Source organism: Lagenorhynchus albirostris, chromosome 15 (genome assembly GCF_949774975.1).
Source record: "Lagenorhynchus albirostris chromosome 15, mLagAlb1.1, whole genome shotgun sequence".
NCBI classification, from domain to species: Eukaryota; Metazoa; Chordata; class Mammalia; order Artiodactyla; family Delphinidae; genus Lagenorhynchus; species Lagenorhynchus albirostris.
The window spans coordinates 21,176,956-21,198,611 of record NC_083109.1 but is presented as its reverse complement, the minus strand read 5'-3'; the positions used below and the strand labels follow the sequence as shown (position 1 = coordinate 21,198,611).

General features: G+C 36.9%; 1 protein-coding gene across 3 annotated transcripts in view; it reads left to right on the top strand.

Moving 5' to 3' along the window:
- The window catches only part of RALGAPB (Ral GTPase activating protein non-catalytic subunit beta), a 100,468-nt gene that overhangs the window by 22,776 nt on the left and 56,036 nt on the right, over positions 1–21,656 (top strand). For all 3 annotated transcript variants that reach the window (XM_060124419.1, XM_060124418.1, XM_060124417.1), the window contains exons 3-7: positions 731–933; positions 8,010–8,173; positions 9,748–9,934; positions 12,789–12,920; positions 21,281–21,459. In XM_060124419.1, the coding sequence (XP_059980402.1) occupies positions 731–933; positions 8,010–8,173; positions 9,748–9,934; positions 12,789–12,920; positions 21,281–21,459 (865 nt within the window). The remainder of the gene's footprint in view (positions 1–730; positions 934–8,009; positions 8,174–9,747; positions 9,935–12,788; positions 12,921–21,280; positions 21,460–21,656) is intronic.

The window sequence follows — 21,656 nt, the reverse complement described above, 5'->3', positions numbered from 1 at the left end:
AATATTGTTTTCTTTGCCAATGAAAATAGTCACAAAATAAGAGTTGGGCAGTTCATCTTCCTTCCTGTTGTTTGTTAAAGTTGCATAATCTGGAAATGGAATATAATTAAATTTATGTAAGTGATTTCCTAAATGACACACATACCTGCATGCAAATTAAGTGGAGAAAAATATCTAAAATTTTCTATTTCTGTGCCTCCGATCTCTATGGAAAATCAAGATGACCTGTACTTTTTATTTTACAGAGCAAACAATAATAATATTTAAGGAGTGAAAGCCAAGATAGGCTTAATTAGAAATAAGTAATTTATTTTCTTCTTAAATCTTTTGCTTAGGAAACGTTGTCTATTTTTTTTTTTTTGCGGTACGCGGGCCTCTCACTGTTGTGGCCTCTCCCATTGCGGAGCACAGGCTCCGGACGCGCAGGCTCAGCGCCCATCGCTCACGGGCCCAGCCGCTCCGCGGCATGTGGAATCTTCCCGGACCGGGGCACAAACCCGTGTCCCCTGCATCGGCAGGCAGACGCTCAACCACTGCACCACCAGGGAAGCCCCCTGATTATGTCTTATACATGGAAAGTACATTCTGTAGAATTAATCTGATGTATGTTGAGATGAATATACTTCAGTTGAGAGGTTTTTGACAATAAGAGGTTAACATTTTAAATCAATCTACTGATACACAGATAGGAATGTGTAATAATTCTATATGTATATTTTTTTTTGTTTAGGTAAAATGGACCATGGAAGTAATTTGCTATGGACTGACCCTTCCATTGGACGGAGAGACTGTAAAATATTGTGTTGATGTATATACTGACTGGATTATGGCTTTAGTGTTGCCGAAAGATTCTATTCCATTGCCAGTTATTAAAGAGCCTAATCTATATGTTCAAAGTATACTAAAACACCTGCAGAATCTTTTTGTACCAAGGTAAGCTATACTAGTCTATCTGGCCTGTTATTAGGATCATAATAAACTACTCATCAATGTTACTTTTTTATATTATGGGAACTGATTTAATTGTTAAACCTTTGAACAGTAACTTTCATTACTTGTTCAGTTAAAGAGTGTGTTAATATGAATGAGAGAGATGGGCTTATATAATGTTTACTAGGACTCTTTAACAAGTGTGTGTTCATTTTAACAGGTTTTGGCTTTGCTTCTAAGATCTGATAGCTATTAGATGTTAAAATACTGTGACCCCTTTCCCTTCCAGTCAAAAAAACCCATACTTTTGCCTAACATAATTCTTGTCTCCACTTAAGCTAATGGCGACTAAGCCATCTACCTTAAAATGAATCTTTCTTATGAGAGAATGAAGACATTGAAGTAAGCAGATTTGAAATTATAGGCACATTTGTAGTAGACCAAAAGAATACTCTTGACAGTTTGTTATTGAGTTTTTCCCCTATCTCTGCGGCAGAGACCTTAAATATTGTAATGTAAGATTGCCTTACTTGTGCCTAAAACATTTTTTTCCCATTCTAAAAGAATTATATGTCACTATAAAGGATTTTGGAAATATAGAAAATAATGGAGAAGAGAGCATTAGTTGCCTACCTATTTGTAGGGATTTCCTTTGAGAAAAATCTGTTTTCAGCTGTTTTTTATGTCTGTGGAAGGGGCAAGTGGGCTTCCCTCCTTTTGGAAAAGTTCTGGTTAGGGCTTTTGATCTGTCAGATGATGAGGACTTTGAATCATCCAAAAACCCGCCCTGTAAATTTTAACTTTTTAAATTTAGAAGGAGGATTACTTTGGAAAAATCTGAATTAAAAAAGAGGAATCTCCATTAAGAGCTCTGGTCTATAGGATCAGTTGTACAAACATACCTCAAGATATTGCAGGTTTGGTTGCAGACCACCACAATAAAGCGATCATTGAAATAAAGCAAGTCACATGAATTTTTTGGTTTCCCAGTGCGTAAAAGTTTTTATACTATACTGTAGTCTGTAAATATGCAATAGCATTATGTCTAAAAAAACAATTACATATCTTGATTAAAAAATACTAGCATTGCTGAAAAATGCTAACCATCTGAGCCTTTAGTGAACTGAAATCTTTTTGCTGGTGGAGGGTTCTGCCTCAATGCGATGGCTGCTGACTGATCAGGGTGGTGGTTGCTGAAGCTTGGGTGGCTGTGGCGATGTGTTAAAATAAGACAGCAGTGAAGTCTGCCACATTGGTTTACTCTACAGTTCATGAATGATTTGTCTGTAGCATGCAATGTTGTTTGATAGCATTTTACCTACAGTAGTTCTTTCAAAATTGGAGTTAATCCTCTCAGACCCTGCTGCCGCTTTATCAATTAAGTTTATGTAATATTCTAAATTCTTTGTTGTCATTTCAATAATTTTCACAGCATCTTCACCGGGAGTAGATTCCATCTCAGGAAACCACTTTCTCTGCTCATCCATAAGAAGCACCTCCTCTTCCATTAAAGTTTTATTATGAGATTGCAGCAATTCAGTCACGTCTTCGCGCTCCACTTCTGATTTTAGTTCTCTTATTATTTCTGCCACATCTGCATTTACTTCCACCACTGAAGTCTTGAGCCCCTCAAAGTCATCCGTGAGGGTTGAAATCAGCTTCTTCCAGACTCTTATTAATATTGATGTTTTGATCTCTTCCCATGACATAAATATTCTTAATGCCATTTAGAATGGTGAATCCTTTCCAGAGGGTTTTCAATTTCCTTTGCCCAGATCCATCAGAGGAATCGCTGTCTGTGGCAGCTATAGTCTTAAGAAATGTATTTCTTAAATAATAAAACTTGAAAGTCGGAATTGCTCCTTGATCCGTGGGCAGCAGAATGGATTTTGGGTTAGCAGGCAAACATTAATCTTGTACATCTCAGTGTTGACTGAAAAAAATGCACAGTCGAAAAGTTGAGAATTATGTTTTATTTGGTGGACTTACTGAAGACTATAGCCTGGATACTGTTTCTCAGTTCTGAGGGGCTGTTCCAGAGAGGTAAGGGAGGAGCGAGGATGTATAGGAGTTTTGCTGGGAAAAAAACAAAACTGTGTAGTGGAACATCAAAAGATTACTGCTAATCAAAAAACAGACATCTCAAGTTAATGATTTTAGTGCCTTTCTGTGTATGGGAAGCTGCAAGAGTTTGGGTTCATTGAAATTATTCCTTTGGTATGCATCTTAACTACCTAGGGCCACTATTTTCTTTCTCTCTGTCCTGAAGTCCCCTCAGGGTGCACCATGGGGGTGGGGGGGCAGCTGCAGTGGCTGATGGCTTTATGGCCACAATATTGTTTGTTTACTGAAATGGCAGGAGACATTCTTTGTCCACATCCATTAGAGCTCTTGGTGACCCAGGTGCATTGTTAATGAGCAGTAATATTTTGAAAGGCATCTTTTCTTCTGAGCAGTAGGTCTCACCAGTGGGCTTAAAATGTTGTAAACAGATGTGCTGGCATCCAGGCTTTATTTCATTTATATGGCACAGGCAGAGTAGATTTAGCATAATTTTTAGGGGCCCTAGGATTTTCAGAATGGTGAATGAGCATTGGCTTCAACTTGAAGTCACCAGCTGCATTAGCCCCTAACCAGAGAGTCAGCTTGACTTTTGAAGCTTTGAAGCCAGGAGTTGACTTCTCTCTAGCTATGAAAGTCCTAGATGGCATCTTCTTCCAATAGAAGGCTGTAGGCTGTTTTGTCTCCATTGAAAATCTGTTGTTTAGTGTGGCCACTCTAATTATCTTGGCTAGATCTTCTGGATAACTTGCTACAGCTTTTACATTAGCAGTTGCCGCTTCATCTTGCACTTTTTTTTTTCTTTTAAATGGAGGCATTTCCTTAAACTTCATGAACCAGCCTCTGCTGGCTTCAGACTTTCCTTCTGCAGCTTCCTCACTGCTCTCAGCCTTCATAGAACTGAAGAGAGTTAGGGGCTTGCTCTGGATTAGGCTTTGGCTTAAGGCAGTGTTGTGGCTGGTTTGATCTTCTATCCAGACACTAAAACTTTCTTCATATCAGTAGTAAGCCTGTTTCTCTTCGTATCATTTGTGTGTTCACTGGAGTAGCACTTTTGGTATCCTTCAAGAACTTTTCGTTTGCATTCACAATTTGGCTAATTGGTGCAAGAGGCCTAGCTTCCAGCCTGTCTTGGCTTTTGACTTGCCTTCCTCACTAAGCTTAATCATTTCTACCTTTTTACAATGTTGTGTTAGATTCTGGTGTACAGCAGTGATTCAGTTTTTTGTGTATATATATATATATATATGTATATATACACGCATACATATATAAACACACATGTATATTCTTTTTCAGATTCTTTTCCATTATAGGTTATTACAGGGTACTGAATATGGTTCCCTGTGCTATAAGGTAGGTCCTTGTTGTTTCTAGCTTTTGATTTAAAGTGAGAGACATGATTCTTCCTTTCACTTGAACACTTAGAGGCCACTGTAGGGTTATTAAATGGCCTAATTTTAATATTGCTATCTCTCAGGGAATAGGGAGGCCTGAGGGGAGAGAGAGAGCAGGAAAATGGCCGGTTGGTGGAGCAGTCAGAACACACACAACATTTATCAGTTAAGTTCGCTGTCTTATATGGGCGTGGTTTGTAGTGCCCCAAAACAATTACAATCACCATAACAGATATAATAATGAAAATATTGCGAGAATTACCAAAATGTGCCACAGAGACACAAAGTGAGCAAATGCAGTTGGAAAAATGGTGCCGATAGACTTGCTCAATCAATGCAGGATTGCCACAAGTCTTCAGTTTGTAAAAAAACTGCAATATCTGTGAAGTGCAACAGAATGAAGTTCAATACAGTGAGGTATGCCTGTAAACTCCTTATCTTGTGTGAAATGCCTGCTGTAATCTGGCCCCTAACCAGATTAGCTGCTGCTAATTCTGCGTGAGCCCTGCTCTTTGGTCAGACTCATAAATTAAACATTCTCCCAAGACTCCTTAAAGATCTTCTCCATCATTACCTACTCTTTTTCCATCCTCATCCTCCTCTCCCTGTCCTAGATGTGTCCTAGTTGTCCACATCTCTCTCTTGATGGTTCATCTTAAATTCAGCCTTACCTGATCATCCAGGCCCATAGTGATCACACCTTCTTTGAGCCTGTAGGGTACTTCCTGTGTACTTCTTGTATCTCTCCAGTTTTATTGCTTATCTTTTAAAATGTGTATGTCTCATTTCCCCATCTAACCAACTTGAGGGTAGGAACTAGGTTGTATATAGTTTGGACTTCCACAGCACCTAGAGCAGTACTGGTATTACATTAGGGTGAATAAAATGCTGGTTGCTTATATTTATTGATTTCAAATAGAATTATAACAGGAAATGATGGGAAGTAAGTGACATATTGTTTGTGGCTAAGCGGGTTCTTCTAAAATGATGTAATACTTTTAATGCTTTCTTGTCATCCCATTTAGGAGACTAATTTACTCGGTTTTTTCTTAGTGCGTGGGACAGTCTCATTGATAGTACTGTCACTGTGTTTCTTTCCTCTTTGTACTCTTACCAACTCTCAGTGCTCAGTTTGTATTGATGAGAAAAATCAATGACATTTGAGATAATTAGGCTTTTGCTTTGGCTTTTCTCTTTTGAGAAACATGACTACCTTATAAATTGTTCATCTTACTGTTTGGTAGTTAGCTTATTTTCTCAAAAGTGTGTGTGTGTGCATACTTCTGAGTGGGTGCTGAACTGAGTATTAGAGTTCTCATGGCCAGTAATGTCTTAGGGAGCTGAATATTTTCAGTGCTAAATATTGGGAGTTATGATCTCATCTCCTATTACTGGAAGTTTCATTTTTTTTTAATTCAGATAGTTCATAAAATTGTCATCAAGTTTACTTAGTTAGTTGTTTTTATGAAAACTAACACGCAGAATAGAGGAAACAGCCTCTACTACTTCGCTAGAGATTAAGTCAGAGTGGATGTAGCCTTTCTCTTTTTGCCTATCAGTTTTTTTTTTTTTTTGCATAATTGAGTGAAGAGTGACCCATCATTTAAAATTGATTAGTGTCTTCATTGCTCAAATAAACTTCTTTAGAAAATGTGATGTTCTTCTAAAGCAGTGGTTGGCAAACTTTTTGTGAAGAGTCATATAGTAAATATTTTAGCCTTTGTGGGCCATACGGTGTCTGTCACAACTATTCAACTCTGCTGGTGTAGGGAAGCAGCCATAGATGATATATAAATAAATGAGCATGGTTGTGTTCCAATAAAACTTTATTTACAAAAACAGATATCAGGCCAGATTTGACCCATTGGCCATACATAATTCACCACCCCATGTTCTAGAACAGTTTTCTGAAGTTCACAAGTTGCTTTTGAAAATATTAAGGGGAAAGGAATATTTTTGGTGTTTAGACCTTTCTGTTTATTTTTCAGTAAAGATTACCTTGTTTCTCTTAGCTGTAGAAACTTGGACACTGCTCTTAAATTTAGGCTGTCTGAGTGAGGCTACAGTACCTAAGGAGCAGATGTTTCCTTTTCTGCCAGTGGGCAGGTGGTACCTAGAAAGGGTGGGTAGGCCTGGGTTACCATTTGGGAGGCTTCTAATGTCATTGCTATCTTGCAAGAGTGTCATCCCCAGGACTGCTAGTGGTATTTTTATTTCTTATTCTCGGTTCCCTCTTACATGGCTACATGAGGTTTGGGGCTGTTACGTATTTCTTACTCTTTAGTAAGTAGCCAGAGCAACAGACACAAACTTGAGCCTCATGGCTTCCCATGGACTGGATTCACATCAAACTGAACATGGGACATCTTCCTGCTCTTGGGGACTCTTGGCTTTTCCTAAGTGAATGTCTCATCATTTTACTTTAGATCTGACTTCTTTAGGGAAAACTTAAGGTTGTCATTTTTTTGCAACTCCAGTGTAAGTTTCTGGTTTTCTGGGTCATGGCCCAGAATCTGAGAATCTTTATTCTAAGGTTGTGATGGGAGTTCTAAGGTTGTGATGGGAGTTCTAAGGGCACTCACTTCAATTTCTGGATTTCTTGAGGCAGCTCTGCGATTCCCTACTCTCATTCAGACATGTTTTATGAATTTGTAACATGAGTCATAATATATAGAAACTTGGCCTCAAGATTTATTTCAGTAGTATTAGTTACTTGTCTTGGGTTTCACATGAGAACTCCGGAGGGCAGTTCAGCATTTGCTGGTGCAGTGGGTTTACTACGATTCTTGAAATTCTCAAGGTGATCCACTTCGGACAGTGGGGATAAGGGCTGGAGCTTGGACCTGATATATTGATCTAATTCTGTTGGAGAAAAATGGTCCTGTGGACTAAAAAGCGTTATAAAACTGTTCTTTGGGAGTATCTTGGGTACCTTTGGAGCCCCCATCTTGGGTTATGTTGCCTTTTTTTTTGTAGAGCAGCAGTAGCAGGTGCTCATTTTTGAGGCAATTGCCTCTATATCTCATCAGTTTTGGGGATCTGTTAGGATATTCCATTCTGTAGGCTCTTCTCTAGCAGACATTAGCTTCAGAGGGACTTGTGAGCACTATGAAATCACGTGCAGAATTCTTGTAAATGTGTGTTTAAAATTTTTTAGAAGAATACAAAGGCCATTCTGCTGTGTGAGCAGTGGAAGTGGCTGTGGGTATTTACTCATTCATTCAGCAGAATCCTATTGAGTATCTGTTGTATGCGCCAGGCACATTTCACACTTAGAAAATCTTGAGGTGAAGTTTACTTTCTATTATCCTCTAAAAATCTAGAGGTGAAGTTTACTTTCTATTATCCTCTAAAAATCTAGAGGTGAAGTTTACTTTCTATTATCCTCTATCTCCACAGGAGCTCTTCAGGCTTTTTAAGAGTGGTAGGCTGAGATCCCAGAGGGCCAAACTGTATGACGAGGAAGTAGCTTTGAACTGAAGAGGGTGCACCTAATTCTGTCTGCTGACGCCGTTAGGGAGTATCATTGGATCATTGCTTGCTGTGTCCAAAAGTCGCCTGTCCGTAACTGTTGCATTCTCTCCTCAAGGCTTGTCAGTGATGTCTGTTTGTCTTCTTCAGACAGGAACAGGGCTCCAGTCAGATCCGACTATGCTTACAGGTCCTGAGAGCCATTCAGAAACTGGCCCGTGAGTCATCCATTATGGCCCGAGAAACCTGGGAAGTCTTACTGTTGTTTCTTCTGCAGATTAATGACATACTTTTAGCACCACCAACTGTTCAAGGTTTGTTAATTTTTTTCTAATTTATTTCTGAACTCCAAATGCTGTTTACTTTTAGACTCAATGAGTAGTAGACTCTGTGGGGATTTAAATTTTGGCACTACAGTTGACAAACCAAGATGAACAGTTCTTAGAATGGAAAACCCTCAAAGGCACAATGGAAAGTTATGTTACCTTCAGTGATGATTTTGCTAATATAGTGAGGGGCTCAGTGAATTAGTGCATGTTTGATAATGACAGTAACAGTAGCTTGTTCAGTATATTAGGATAGAGCCTATATACGAAACAACTCATGTACCTGATTACAAAGTAGTTATCCAGGTAGACTCTGAAAACTTGATAGCTAGAGGATATTTTGTTTAGCAAATGAACCCTACAGAATCTTAAAGTGTTCTATTTGGAAGTATGACAGTATGTCATTCATTGCCTAGCCATTAAAAAGCCTCCAATTTTATAAGACTATAGAGTGTATTTTAGACATCCTGCTTTGTATGCACAGTATACACAGACAATAAGTTGATATTCTAGTTCCAAGTTCCCTTATTGCTTATTCATCTGTGTAGTCCCTTTGCTAACACATGTGAGTGTGCTTGTGCTCTCACACAAATGCAGTGTCCAGGAAGATATCTTAAAAAAACCCTAGAATTTTAGTGTTGCAAGGGACCCCATAATAGGAATACTCTGTCTGGTATTGATGATAGCTGGCCAGACACAGATAGTGTGTCTCTCTGCTACACACTCCCCATGGCAGGGATTTCAGCACCATAAGGCAGGCAATCCATCCACTTCTGGGGCTTATTATTGTTGAAACTTCATTTTTGCCCATTTGAAATAGGAATCCTTAGAACTTTTCCTTCTCGTCCCAAGTTTGTCTTTTGGAGCTATGCAGAGTACAGACCACTGCTGTTCTTCCTAGTTCCAGGGCTTGGAACAGAGGAGCCGCTCTGTTTTCATGGTTGAGGCTCTGTCCTGCCCAGTACCAGTCGTTCGGCTCCCTTCTTTGTCTCCCTCTCCCTTGAAGGGTCGCTTTCAAACACCTGAAGGATTTTATAGCAAAGTTTAGAGGTAAAAAGTCTTGGGTATTTGTTCTGATTCCTTTACTTATTGGCTGTGTGAACTTAGGCAAGTTACTTAAATTTCCTGAACCTGTTTTCTCATCTTCAAAATGGGTATAATCGATAATTGGTTAGAGATTATAAATACCTATCCTGCAGAATTAATGTGTATGAGCTGTGTGCACAGAAACTGACTCATAGCAGTCGTTCATTATAGACACTCATCCTTTCTTTTCTTCCCTCTGTACTCCTTGTCCCACTGCTGGAAGATTAAGATCTGCAATACGAACCGAGCAGGGCCACTTGAAAACTTTCAAAGTGATAATGGGTTGATATATCCATGATTTCCTTCATAGGAGCTTCTAAGAATAGTTTTTTGCTCTCTCTGTTAAGTGATTATTTGAAAGTCAAAACTTAACATTGCAGTTATTTTAATTTTTTGACCAGTTCTCCCAAGTCAGTGAATTAAAGATTCTGCTTTACAAATAAGTATGCCAAAGATGTTTTCTTTTTGTTGGTAAGGTGGCATTGCTGAGAATCTAGCAGAGAAGTTGATTGGTGTTCTCTTTGAGGTTTGGTTACTAGCTTGTACTCGGTGCTTCCCAACACCTCCTTACTGGAAAACAGCCAAGGAGATGGTGGCTAACTGGAGGCACCACCCAGCAGTGGTGGAGCAGTGGAGCAAGGTCATCTGTGCGCTCACTTCAAGGTAAGTTATCATCATCCACTTGCCTTCCTTCATCCGTCTGACCTTGGGTAGCTTTCCCCTAGTTCTGTGTCTTTCTGGGATTCACAGAGTACATGGTAAAAAGTCTCTATTCTGTGTCTCTCATTACTGTACTTTAGATAGAGAATCAAACCACTTTTTTAAAATAGATGTGTCAGTTTGGCTAGTGCCTGTCTAATCTAAAACATTTTAGATTAAGCAGTTTGGAGAGGCAGATAAATTCTGAGCCCTACCACTCCCACCCCCAAAATCCCACTCTTATTCTGATTATTAAAATATTCATGATCATTATTTTTAAAAAACAAACCAAAGAAAGGTATAACAGAAAGAGTTAAGTTCACCAGAAGTCTTATTATATATGTTTATACATAATTTTACAGAAATAGGAGCATACTATAATGTTCTCCTGTGTAACCAAAGTAGGCAGTATTTTATTATAATAATTTAACTTTTTTTTTTTTTTACCATTTATATATAATGCCATCACTATTCTGTGAGTAAACTGTTAGGCTTCATTTTTTTCAGACTTGTTTTTTTCATTTATTTTAATATGACTCTAAAAGTTGAGCATTCTTTTTTTTTAAATTTATTTACTTATTTATTTTTGGCTGTGTTGGGTCTTCGTTGCGTGCAGGCTTTCTCTAGTTGCAGCGAGTGGGAGCCACTCTTCGATGAGGTGCACAGGCTTCTCATTGCGGTGGCTTCTCTTGTTGCGGAGCAAGGGCTCGTGGTACGCGGGCTCTAGAGCGCAGGCTCAGTAGTTGTGGCGCACGGGGTTAGTTGCTCTGTGGCATGTGGGATCTTCCCGGACCAGGGCTCGAACCCCTGTCCCCTGCATTGGCAGGTGGATTCTTAACCACTGCGCCACCAGGGAAGCCCTGAGCATTCTTTTTTAAACATAATCACAATACCATTTATCACACCTAAACAAAATGTTAATAGTTTGTTAATATTGGTTAGCTGTTGAGTGTTCAGATGTCCCTGAATGTCTCAATTTTTTTTATAGTTGATTCCATTGAATCAGAACACAAACAAGGTTTGGACGTTGTATTTAGTTGACATGTTTCTTAATCCTATTTTAAACTGTAGGTTACTGTTCTCTCATTTTTATTTCCTTGCAGTTTTTTTGTTGAACTGGATTGTTTGTCTTATAGAATGCTTCACGTTTTGGATTTTTCTGATTATGTCCTAGTTGTGTTAATTAGCATGTTCCTCTGTCCCCTGTATTTCCTGTCGACTGGTGGTTAGATCTAGAGACTTGATCTGATTCAGATTTGATTGGGGGTGGGGTAGTGGTGGAGGTGAGAACAGATCATTCGTAGGTGGTATCATGTATCAGAAGGTAGACTGGTCATTTTGAGAGTTAATAAATGTTTATCTCTTTATCATCGTTTAAACTAAGATGAAGGTTTGGAGTATTCTGTTGATTCTGGTATATCTTTGTGAATGTCAATATTATGAATCTATTTTTAAATAATATATCATTTTATCTTGATTATAAAAGCAATACATGCTTATAATAGAAAATTTGGAAGATGTAGGAGGAAATATCCATCACTTACAAATAACCAAAGTTTGAATGTATTTTTCCTGTTTTCTCTTTTTTAAAAAATAAATTTGAGATTATTTGATATAGTATTATCTGCTTTTTTATTTGTTGTCTGATTCTTGTCCCAGTAATTACATGTACCTTTTTCTTCTTAAATAGATCTCAAGATCATTTTTTAATGGCTTTATAGTTTTTCATTTTTTAAATGGAATTATAATTCATTTAATAATTTCCCTGCTGTTTTGATATTTAAGTTTTTCCCTGTGTTTTAAAAATATTGTTGATATGTGAGTACTTTATACATAGTCTTTGTGTATATTCTGGTTATTTTATTAAGACATAATCTTTAGATTATATAACTATAATATAATAGATTATAATCTATTCTAATTATAATAGGTTAATAATTGGGTCAAAGGGCTTTGAACAGTTTTAATACATTTGGAATATTAATATTTAGTTAAGTAATTGAATTGTCAAATTCATTTTATGGCACACACACCATAAATTCTAAACTTCATTTAAAGTTATATAGCAGTTATTATGAATAGATTATAGCTTAGTTGTGTTGAAGGCATTTGCAGTGCAATGAATCTTTTAAAAATAATTTAAAGAATTTATTATTTGTATTACATGACTAATTATATAATCAACATAAGCATAATTGTGTATTATATGATTTGTTATTTGCAATTTTAAAGTAAACTTTTAGGTAATTTTTAATTTTATAAAGTAATATTTGATTTGTAATTTATGTTATAGTATATATTATAAAATTATATTATGTATAATTATTATATACACCATTGTATGTTACATGTTATACATATTATAATGTTATATACAAGATGTATTATAAAATTTATGAGATATAATATTTAATTTATAAAATCACTTATTTGATAATTATAATAAAATCATATAAGTAAAATAAAATTACAGTTAAATACATAAATTTATAAAATGATAAAGAAGTTTTATAAGTAAATAAAATAAATTTATAAATTATATAACTTAAAAATATATGAACTAAATTATAAATAACATTAATTATTTAAAAATAGAAATACATGTTTTAAAAAATCCTTTATAAAACTGGAAATCCTCTTCCAGTTTATCTATTTTATAAACAAGGGTTTTCATTTATTTTATTCACTTCAGTGAGGTATAATACAAGTTTCATCTCTTTTCTCTTATCATATTTCTCTTAGTATATTTTAATGTTTGAATGTATTTTCCATTCTGTTACAAAATGAACTTGCTGGTATGATTTTTTTTATTTTCTAGATTGCTACGCTTTACATATGGTCCTTCATTTCCTCCATTTAAAGTTCCCGATGAAGATGCCAGTCTGATCCCTCCTGAAATGGATAATGAGTGTGTTGCACAGACATGGTTTCGCTTTTTACATATGTTAAGGTACTGTTGTTGTTGTATTTCATGTGGTCTTTACGCAGTGAGTGTCTTAGGACAGGAACGGTGCTATAACTCCTTGTTAGAGTTCACAGTGTGGCTGTTAAGCCCAGTCATCAGATGGAGCCAAATTGGACAACACACACATCTACATCATGTGCCCCTGCTCTCCCTGTCCCAGCAGGGTCAGGCTGTCCTCAGCTGCTCTTGGGCCACACTCTCTAGAGGCTTGTTCCCTGCAGTAGGTGCAGCATTTGTTCTCTTGCCTGTTGGTGCAGCTTGGATGATGATCTCTCTCCCAGGACTTTGTCACATTCTGTGGGGACTGGAGACTAGCTTGTTCCTCTCTGTGACCAGCACTGACTGGTCAGTCTGGCTCTCAGGACCTCTCCTCTAGTAGCGTGGTTTAAAATTTCACTGAGGGTACACCACAGAATTTCACAGAGGGACAAATTGCTAAAAGTAATACTTCATGCTCTTTCTTTTTTTATAGTAATTCTATTCAATTCAATTTCATTGCTTCCTACCTTTCTCTCTACTAGCCCCATCCTTGTGCTCTGTGGAACTTTGGTTCTGTTGTATACTATTTGATTTGTAAACTTTTTCCTTGCATATCTTTTCTTTCTGGTTTGACGAGCCTCATTTTTCTATTTGTGTATTAGTGATTCTAAATTACTCTGTATGACCTGTTTATAAGTTAGGGATCTTAACCGTTTTCTATCATGTTTTTTTCAGTTTGTATTGTGTGTTTTTCATCTTTCGGTGATTTTAGTTTATTTTTTAAAATCTGTCTTTTTCTGTGATTATTTTCTGTTTCCTTTAAGATTAGAAAGTCTTCCTTTGTTCTTTGATCAGATAGATATTCACCTATGATTTCTTCTGACTTTGTTTCCTTTGTGCCATTAAGTTCTTTTATATATATGGATTTTGTCTTTGGGTCACATATTATTCCATTGATCTTTAATTCATTCTTATAGGAGATTAACACTTTTAATTATTTTAATCTTATAATAGTTATTGATATTTGGTGGGACTAATATCTTTTTCCCTAAAACATTTCTTGGAATATTTTTAAAAATCTCTTTTTGCCTGTTTAACATTTTAGATGAATTTTAGAATCCATTTGACATGTTACAAAACACAAGTGAACAGAAGAACCTCACAAAACCTTTTGGGGTTTGGAGTGTGTGTTAATTAGGGTAAGGAACATGTCCTCCTTTAGCAGATGAACCTGAAAATCTTAGTGGCTTAGTACAGTATGTTTCATAAAGTCTTGGGTAAGGAGCAGCTCTGCTTAGGTAGTTGTTCAGGGACCCAGGCTGGCAGAGTCTCTGCCATCTTCAACATGTGGCTTTATTAGGGCCTTAACTTTGTAGGCAGGTGCCTCTGTATCTGGCTAGAAGATGGAAAAGAGAGAGAGCAAGGAAAATTGTGTGGAAGGTTTTCATGGACCAGCTCCTGAACTGTGATGTAAATCACAGCTACCCATATTCCATTGGCTGGAACTCAAACATATGCCACACTTAATTGCAAGAGAACATAGGAGGAAAAGAGAAGCTAGTGAACATCTAACCAGACTCTGCCAAAGATGAGAATTGCATTAAGCTTGTATTTATATTTAGGAACAGCTGACATCTTAATATATTGTGTTTGCTTTTCTAAGAGTAGGTATTTTTCTTTTTTAGAATCTTAATTAATTAATTAATTAATTAATTAAGGTTGTGTTGGGTCTTCGTTGCTGTGCATGGGCTTTCTCTAGTTGAGGCAAGTGGGGGCTACCCTTCATTGCGGTGTGCAGGCTTCTCATTGTCATGGCTTCTCTTGTTGCAGAGCACAGGCTTTAGAGCATAGGCTCAGTAGTTGTGGCATGCGGGCTTAGTTGCTCCGCAGCATGTGGGATCTTCCTGGGCTAGGGATTGAACCCATGTCCCCTACATTGGCAGGCAGGTTCTTAACCACTGCACCACCAGGGAAGCCCCTAGAATCTTAAATATCTTGCAGAAATGTTTTGTAGTTTTCTTCACAGAGATCTGCATAATTTTTTTCTTTTTACCATTATTCCTGTGTATTTATTGCTGATGTTGTGAAAGGCTAACTTTTTTTCTACTGTTAAATCTTGTAAGTGGCTATTGCTGCTGTAAAGAAAATGTTTTACTTATTTTATTTTTGTATATTTTTTATATACTTGGGATTTAAAAATGCTCTGAGTATTTCACTGATTTCTTTTTAAATTTCTAGATATAATGAATACATATCTGCAAATAAATGTCTCCTTTCTAGTAATTCATACTCGAATCTGTGGTAATTAATTATAAGTGCTTTGATTGCAGTAAGATCTGTATATGAGTTCATGTTCTGCTACTTTTTTCTTTGTGAACTTGAGCAAGCAGTTTAGTCTCTCTGAGTCTCAGTCTCTTTTTAATCTATACAATGGGGATAATAATACTATCCATCTTGTTATAAGTATTGAAGAAAAAGTATGTAAAACAGTACATCTAATGCTTGAAAAGTTGCCATTGTTGTTATAATTATTTTTGTATGTGTTTTACTACATTAGGCAGAATTTCTAGAACATTGTTGAGTTAAAATGATACTGTTTTAGCATCCTTCTTTCATTCTGATTTTCATTGGAATGCCTCTGTTGTGTGAAATTTTGAGTGGGATATTGGTTGTTGATATTAGATAGTTATTCTTTTCTTTGTTCCTGATTTCCTAAGCAATGAAAAAATTTTAAATTTAAAAATATAAGTAAAATCAGAAATACTACTGCATTATTTTCAAATCATATTTTGGCATCCATTTAAGCAATTAAATGTTTTTCTTCTTTTACCTATTGATAGTATGTTAATTTTTCCCCAATACTGAATCATCCTTCATTGTTTAGAGAAAAATTCTGCTTGGTTATGGAATACTGTTCTATTGAATCATCCTTCATTCTTTAGAGAAAACTTCTGCTTGGTTATGGAATGCTATTTTAATGTTTTCCCAAATTATCTCCGTTTCTATTTTTTGACTAATTTATATTTTGGTAACTTAAATAGGAAACTACCTATCTTTTTCTATGCTCTGTTGCATGAAAGTTATATATTCCTTAAGAGTTTGTAGTTCTTGGATAATCTTTTCCTATTCCTTCACTATTAATTGATCTCTTCAGGCTCTATCTTTCTTCTTGAGCTGAAAGATTTTAGTATTTTAGTCAGGGTTTTTTTTTATATACAGAATAGGAACTTACTTAAACAAATGCAGGTGAAAAAGAGGGGTTATTGTGTGATGATAGAGCCGTCTCACTGGGCTCCAAGAAGCAGTGAACATTCAATCATGATAGGGAGGGATCAAGGCAGCCTTGGGACAGGCTGCTCTATTGTCTATCTCTTGGCTTTTTTGCTCCTCTTGTGCATATGCACTGCTCTCTTTCTCCGGCACGCTCCCCCTGAACCCCTGTTTCTTTCTCCCCAGTTTTCGGTATCAAACAGATATGAATTTAGCAGAGCTCTGCTGGACTGAGGTGTAGTCCATTCCAAGCTTACTGCTTATTTTTCTAATTTTTGAACAGAGAACTATAATCCCCAGTAGGTACTGCTTCTAGAGACTTCTTATCTTCCCTACGCCACATAGTGGACCACAGTTCTTTGGATACAGTGTACTAACACTAGAAGCCCCTTTTCCATACATGCACACACAGGCCCCTGTCCCCACTTGCAGTTATGTGAAATTCAGAGTCTGAGTAGATGGAAAAAGGTTTCAAAGGCCCAGGGCATCTATAAACCACTGATTTATGTTTCTCAGCCTGGTTCTTTTCGTCTTGAAGCTAGTGGAAGTTCTTTCCAGGTGCTGGCTGTAGGTTGACTAACAATATTACTTTGGGTTGGAAAGGCTGTTTAATGGACAGTTAAGCAGACTATTTTGAGTGGAAGCCAAAATCTATTTTTTAATGGAAATGTTTAAAATTATTTACATATAAAATATACCTCAAGCCCATTGTTTTAAATACATTGAAATGGGTCTGCTGCCCTATCCCACACGTCTGCCACACATGCTGGGGTGTTGCCCCAGGACCTTACTTCAGACATCCGTGTGGCTGACAGGGTCTTGGTGCTCCGGCCTGGTGTCAGGCCTGAGCCTCCAAGGTGGGAAAGCCAAGTCCAGGACATTGGACCACCAGAGACCTCCTGGCCCATGTAATATCAGTTGGAGAGAGCTCTCCCAGAGATCTCCATCTCAGTGCTAAGACCCAGCTCCACCCAACGGCCAGCAGGCTCCAACTTGGCTGGAGACATTCCATCGAAAAACAACAGAATACACTTTCTTCTCAAGTGCTCATAGAACATTCTCCAGGATAGATCATATCTTGGGTCACAAATCAAGCCTTGGTAAATTTAAGAAAATTGGAATTGTGTCAAGTATCTTTTCTGACCACAATGCTATGAGACTAGATATCAATTACAGGAAAAAAACTGTAAAAACTACAAACACATGGAGGCTAAACAATACGTTACTAAATAACCAAGATATCACTGAAGAAATCAAAGAGGAAATCAAAAAATACCTAGAAACAAATGACAATGAAAACACGACGACCCCAAACCTATGGGATGCAGCAAAAGCAGTTCTAAAAGGGAAGTTTATAGCAATACAGTCCTACCTCAAGAAACAAGACAAATCTCAAATAAACAACCTAACCTTACACCTAAAGCAGTTAGAGAAAGAAGAACAAAATAAACCCCAAAGTTAGCAGAAGGAAAGAAATCATAAACATCAGATCAGAAATAAATGAAAAAGAAATGAAGGAAACAATAGCAAAGGTCAGTAAAACAAAAAGCTGGTTCTTTGAGAAGATAAACAAAATTGATAAACCACCTGCCAGACTCATCAAGAAAAAAAGGGAGAAGACTCAAATCAACAGAATTAGAAACGAAAAAGGAGAAGTAACAACTGACACTGCAGAAATACAAAGGATCATGAGAGATTACTACAAGCAACTGTATGCCAATAAAATGGACAACCTGGAAGAAATGGACAAATTCTTGGAAAAGCACAACCTTCCAAGACTGAACCAGGAAGAAGTTGAAAATATAAACAGACCAATCACAAGCACTGAAATTGAAACTGTGATTAAAAATCTTTCAACAAACAAAAGCCCAGGACCAGATGGCTTCACAGGCAAATTCTACCAAACATTTAGAGAAGAGCTAACACCTATCCTTCTCAAACTCTTCCAAAATATAGCAGAGGGAGGAGCGCTCCCAAACTCGTTCTATGAGGCCACCATCACCCTGATACCAAAACCAAAGATGTCACAATAAAAGAAGACTACATGCCAGTATTACTGATGAACATAGATGCAAACATCCTCAACAAAATACTAGCAGACAGAATCCAACAGCACATTAAAAGAATCATACACCATGATCAAGTGGGATTTATCCCAGGAATGCAAGGATTCTTCAGTATATGCAAATCAATCAGTGTGATACACCATACTAACAGATTGAAGGGTAAAAACCATATGATCATCTCAACAGATGCAGAAAAAGCTTTCGACAAAATCAACACCCATTTATGATAAAAACTCTCCAGAAATCAGGCATAGAGGGAACCTACCTCAACATGATAAAGGCCTTATATGACAAACCCACAGCCAACATCATTCTCAGTGGTGAAAAACTGAAAAACCATTTCCTGTAAGATCAGGAACAAGACAAGGTTGCCCACTCTCACCACTGTTGTTCAACATAGTTTTGGAAGTTTTAGCCATGGCATTCAGAGAAGAAAAAGAAAGGAATCCAAATCGGAAAAGAAGAAGTAAAACTGTAACTGTTGGCAGATGACATGATACTATACATAGAGAAACCTAATGATGCTACCAGAAAACTACTAGAGCTAATCAGTGAATTTGGTAAAGTAGCAGGATGCAAAATTAATGCACAGAAACCTCTTGCATTCCTGTACACTAATGATGAAAAATCTGAAAGAGAAGTTAAGGAAACACTCCCACTTACCATTGCAACAAAAAGAATAAAATACTTAGGAATAAACCTACCTAAGGAGACAAAAGACCTGAATGCAGAAAACTATAAGACACTGGTGAAAGAAATTAAAGACGATATAAACAGGTGGAGAGATATACCATATTCTTGGACTGGAAGAATCAACATTGTGAAAATGACTGTACTACCCAAAGCAATCTACAGATTCAATGCAATACTTATCAAACGACCGATGGCATTTTTCACAGAACTAGAACAAAAAGTTTTGAAAATTGTATGGAAACACAAAGACCCCAAATAGCCAAAGCATCTTGAGAAAGAAAAACGGAGCCAGAGGAATCAGGCTCCCTGACTTCAGACTCTACTATGAAGCTACAGTAATCAGGACAGTATGGTACTGGCACAAAAAACAGACGTATAGATGACTGGAACAGGATAGAAAGCCCAGAGATAAACCCACACACATATGGTCACCTCATCTTTGATAAAGGAGGCAAGAATATACAATGGAGAAAAGATAGCCTCTTCAACAAGTGGTACTGGGAAAACTGGACAGCTACATGTAAAAGAATGAAATTAGAACACTTCCTAACACCATACACAAAAATAAACTCAAAACGGATTAAAGACTTAAATGTAAGGCCAGACACTATAAAACTCTTAGAGGGAAACATAGGAAGAACACTCTATGACATAAATCACAGCAAGATCTTTTTTGATCCACCTCCTGGAGAAATGGAAATAAAACCAAAAATAAACAAATGGGACCTAATGAAACTTAAAAGCTTTTGCACAGCAAAGGAAACCATAAACAAGATGAAAAGACAACCCTCAGAATGGGAGAAAATATTTGCAAACGAAGCAACTGACAAAGGATTAATCTCCAAAATATACAAGCAGTTTATGCAGCTCAATATCAAGAAAACAAACAACCCAATCTAAAAATGGATGGAAGACCTAAATAGACATTTCTCCAAAGAAGATATACAGATTGTCAACAAACACATGAAAGGATGCTCAATATCACTAATCATTAGAGAAATGCAAGTCAAAACTACAATGAGGTATCACTTCACACCGGTCAGAATGACCATCATCAAAAAATCTACCAACAATAAATGCTGGAGAGGGTGTGGAGAAAAGGGAACCCCCTTGCACTGTTATTGGGAATGTAAATTGATACAGCCACTATGGAGAACAGTATGGAGGTTCCTTAAAAAAACTAAAAATAGAACTACCATACGATCCAGCAATCCCACTACTGGGCATTTACCCTGAGAAAACCATAATTCAAAAAGAGCCATGTCCCACAATGTTCATTGCAGCACTATTTACAATAGCCAGGACATGGAAGCAACCTAAGTGTCCATCGACAGATGAATGGGTAAAGAAGATGTGGCACATATATACAGCCATAAAAAGAAACGAAATTGAGTTATTTGTAGTGAGGTTGATGGACCTAGAGTCTGTAATACAGAGTGAATGAATTAAATCAGAAGGAGGAAAATAAATACCATATGCTGACACATATATTTGGAATAAAAAAATGGATATGAGGAACCTAGGGGCAGGACAGGAATAAAGACGCAGACATAGAGAATGGAGTTGAGGACACGGGGGTGGGGAGGGAGGGGTAAGCTGGGACAAAGTGAGAGAGTAGCATGGACATACATACACTACCAAATGTAAAATAGCTAGCTAGTGGGAAGCAGCTGCATAGCACAGGGAGATCAGCTTGGTGTTTTGTAACCATCTAGAGGCATGGGATAGGGAGGGTGGGAGGGAGTCACAAGAGGGAGGGGATATGGGGATGTATGTGTACATATAGCTGATTCAGTTTGTTGTACAGCAGAAACTAACACAACATTGTAAAGCAATTATACTCCAATAAAGGTGTTAAAATAAATTAATTAAAAAAATATGGAACAGAAAAAAAATAAATACATTGAAATGTATGGCTTTAGTATGTGCACGTGAACACAAACACTAATCCCAATTTTCACATAGTTTTTAAAAAATTGGAAATGTTAATATTAAAGTAAGATTTTCTCCTTGGGTTTCTTGTTGATTTATTTATAGTTTTACCATTCCATTGCTTAATTCCAAACATATTACAAAATATCCATGTATACGTTAAAAAAATTAAAAACTAGTCTTATTTTGATTCTCATTCTCTGAATAGGCAAAGTAGGTTCATTTAAGCACACTTCTGCAAAGTAGTGTTGGTGTTTGAGTCCCTAGCTTATTAAATACAGATTAATCTCCTCTCTGAATCAAAGAAATAGGCACAAACGGCCTGTTCTTAAATTAGATTGCATGCATTTTATTGCTAAAGAGATTTCTAAATGTATAATTAATTCTTGCTCTCTCTTTTGATAGTAATCCCGTGGATTTGAGTAACCCAGCCATTGTAAGCTCTACTCCCAAATTTCAGGAACAGTTCTTAAATGTGAGCGGAATGCCGCAGGAATTGAATCAGTATCCCTGCCTTAAACATCTGCCTCAAATATTTTTTCGTGCCATGCGTGGAATCAGCTGTCTGGTGGATGCATTCTTAGGTGAATTTTGTGTATGTTGCTAGATGTTTGAAGATAACTTTAGAGTCTAGTTTTAGAAACTTTTGTGGACAGCCGAAAGCAAAAGATGATCAGAGTTGATTACAAATAATAAACTGGGAAAAATTATTTGCAACAAATGTGATAGCTAGAGGGTTTTTGTTATTATTATATAAATAGATCAAATAATGCAAAGAAAA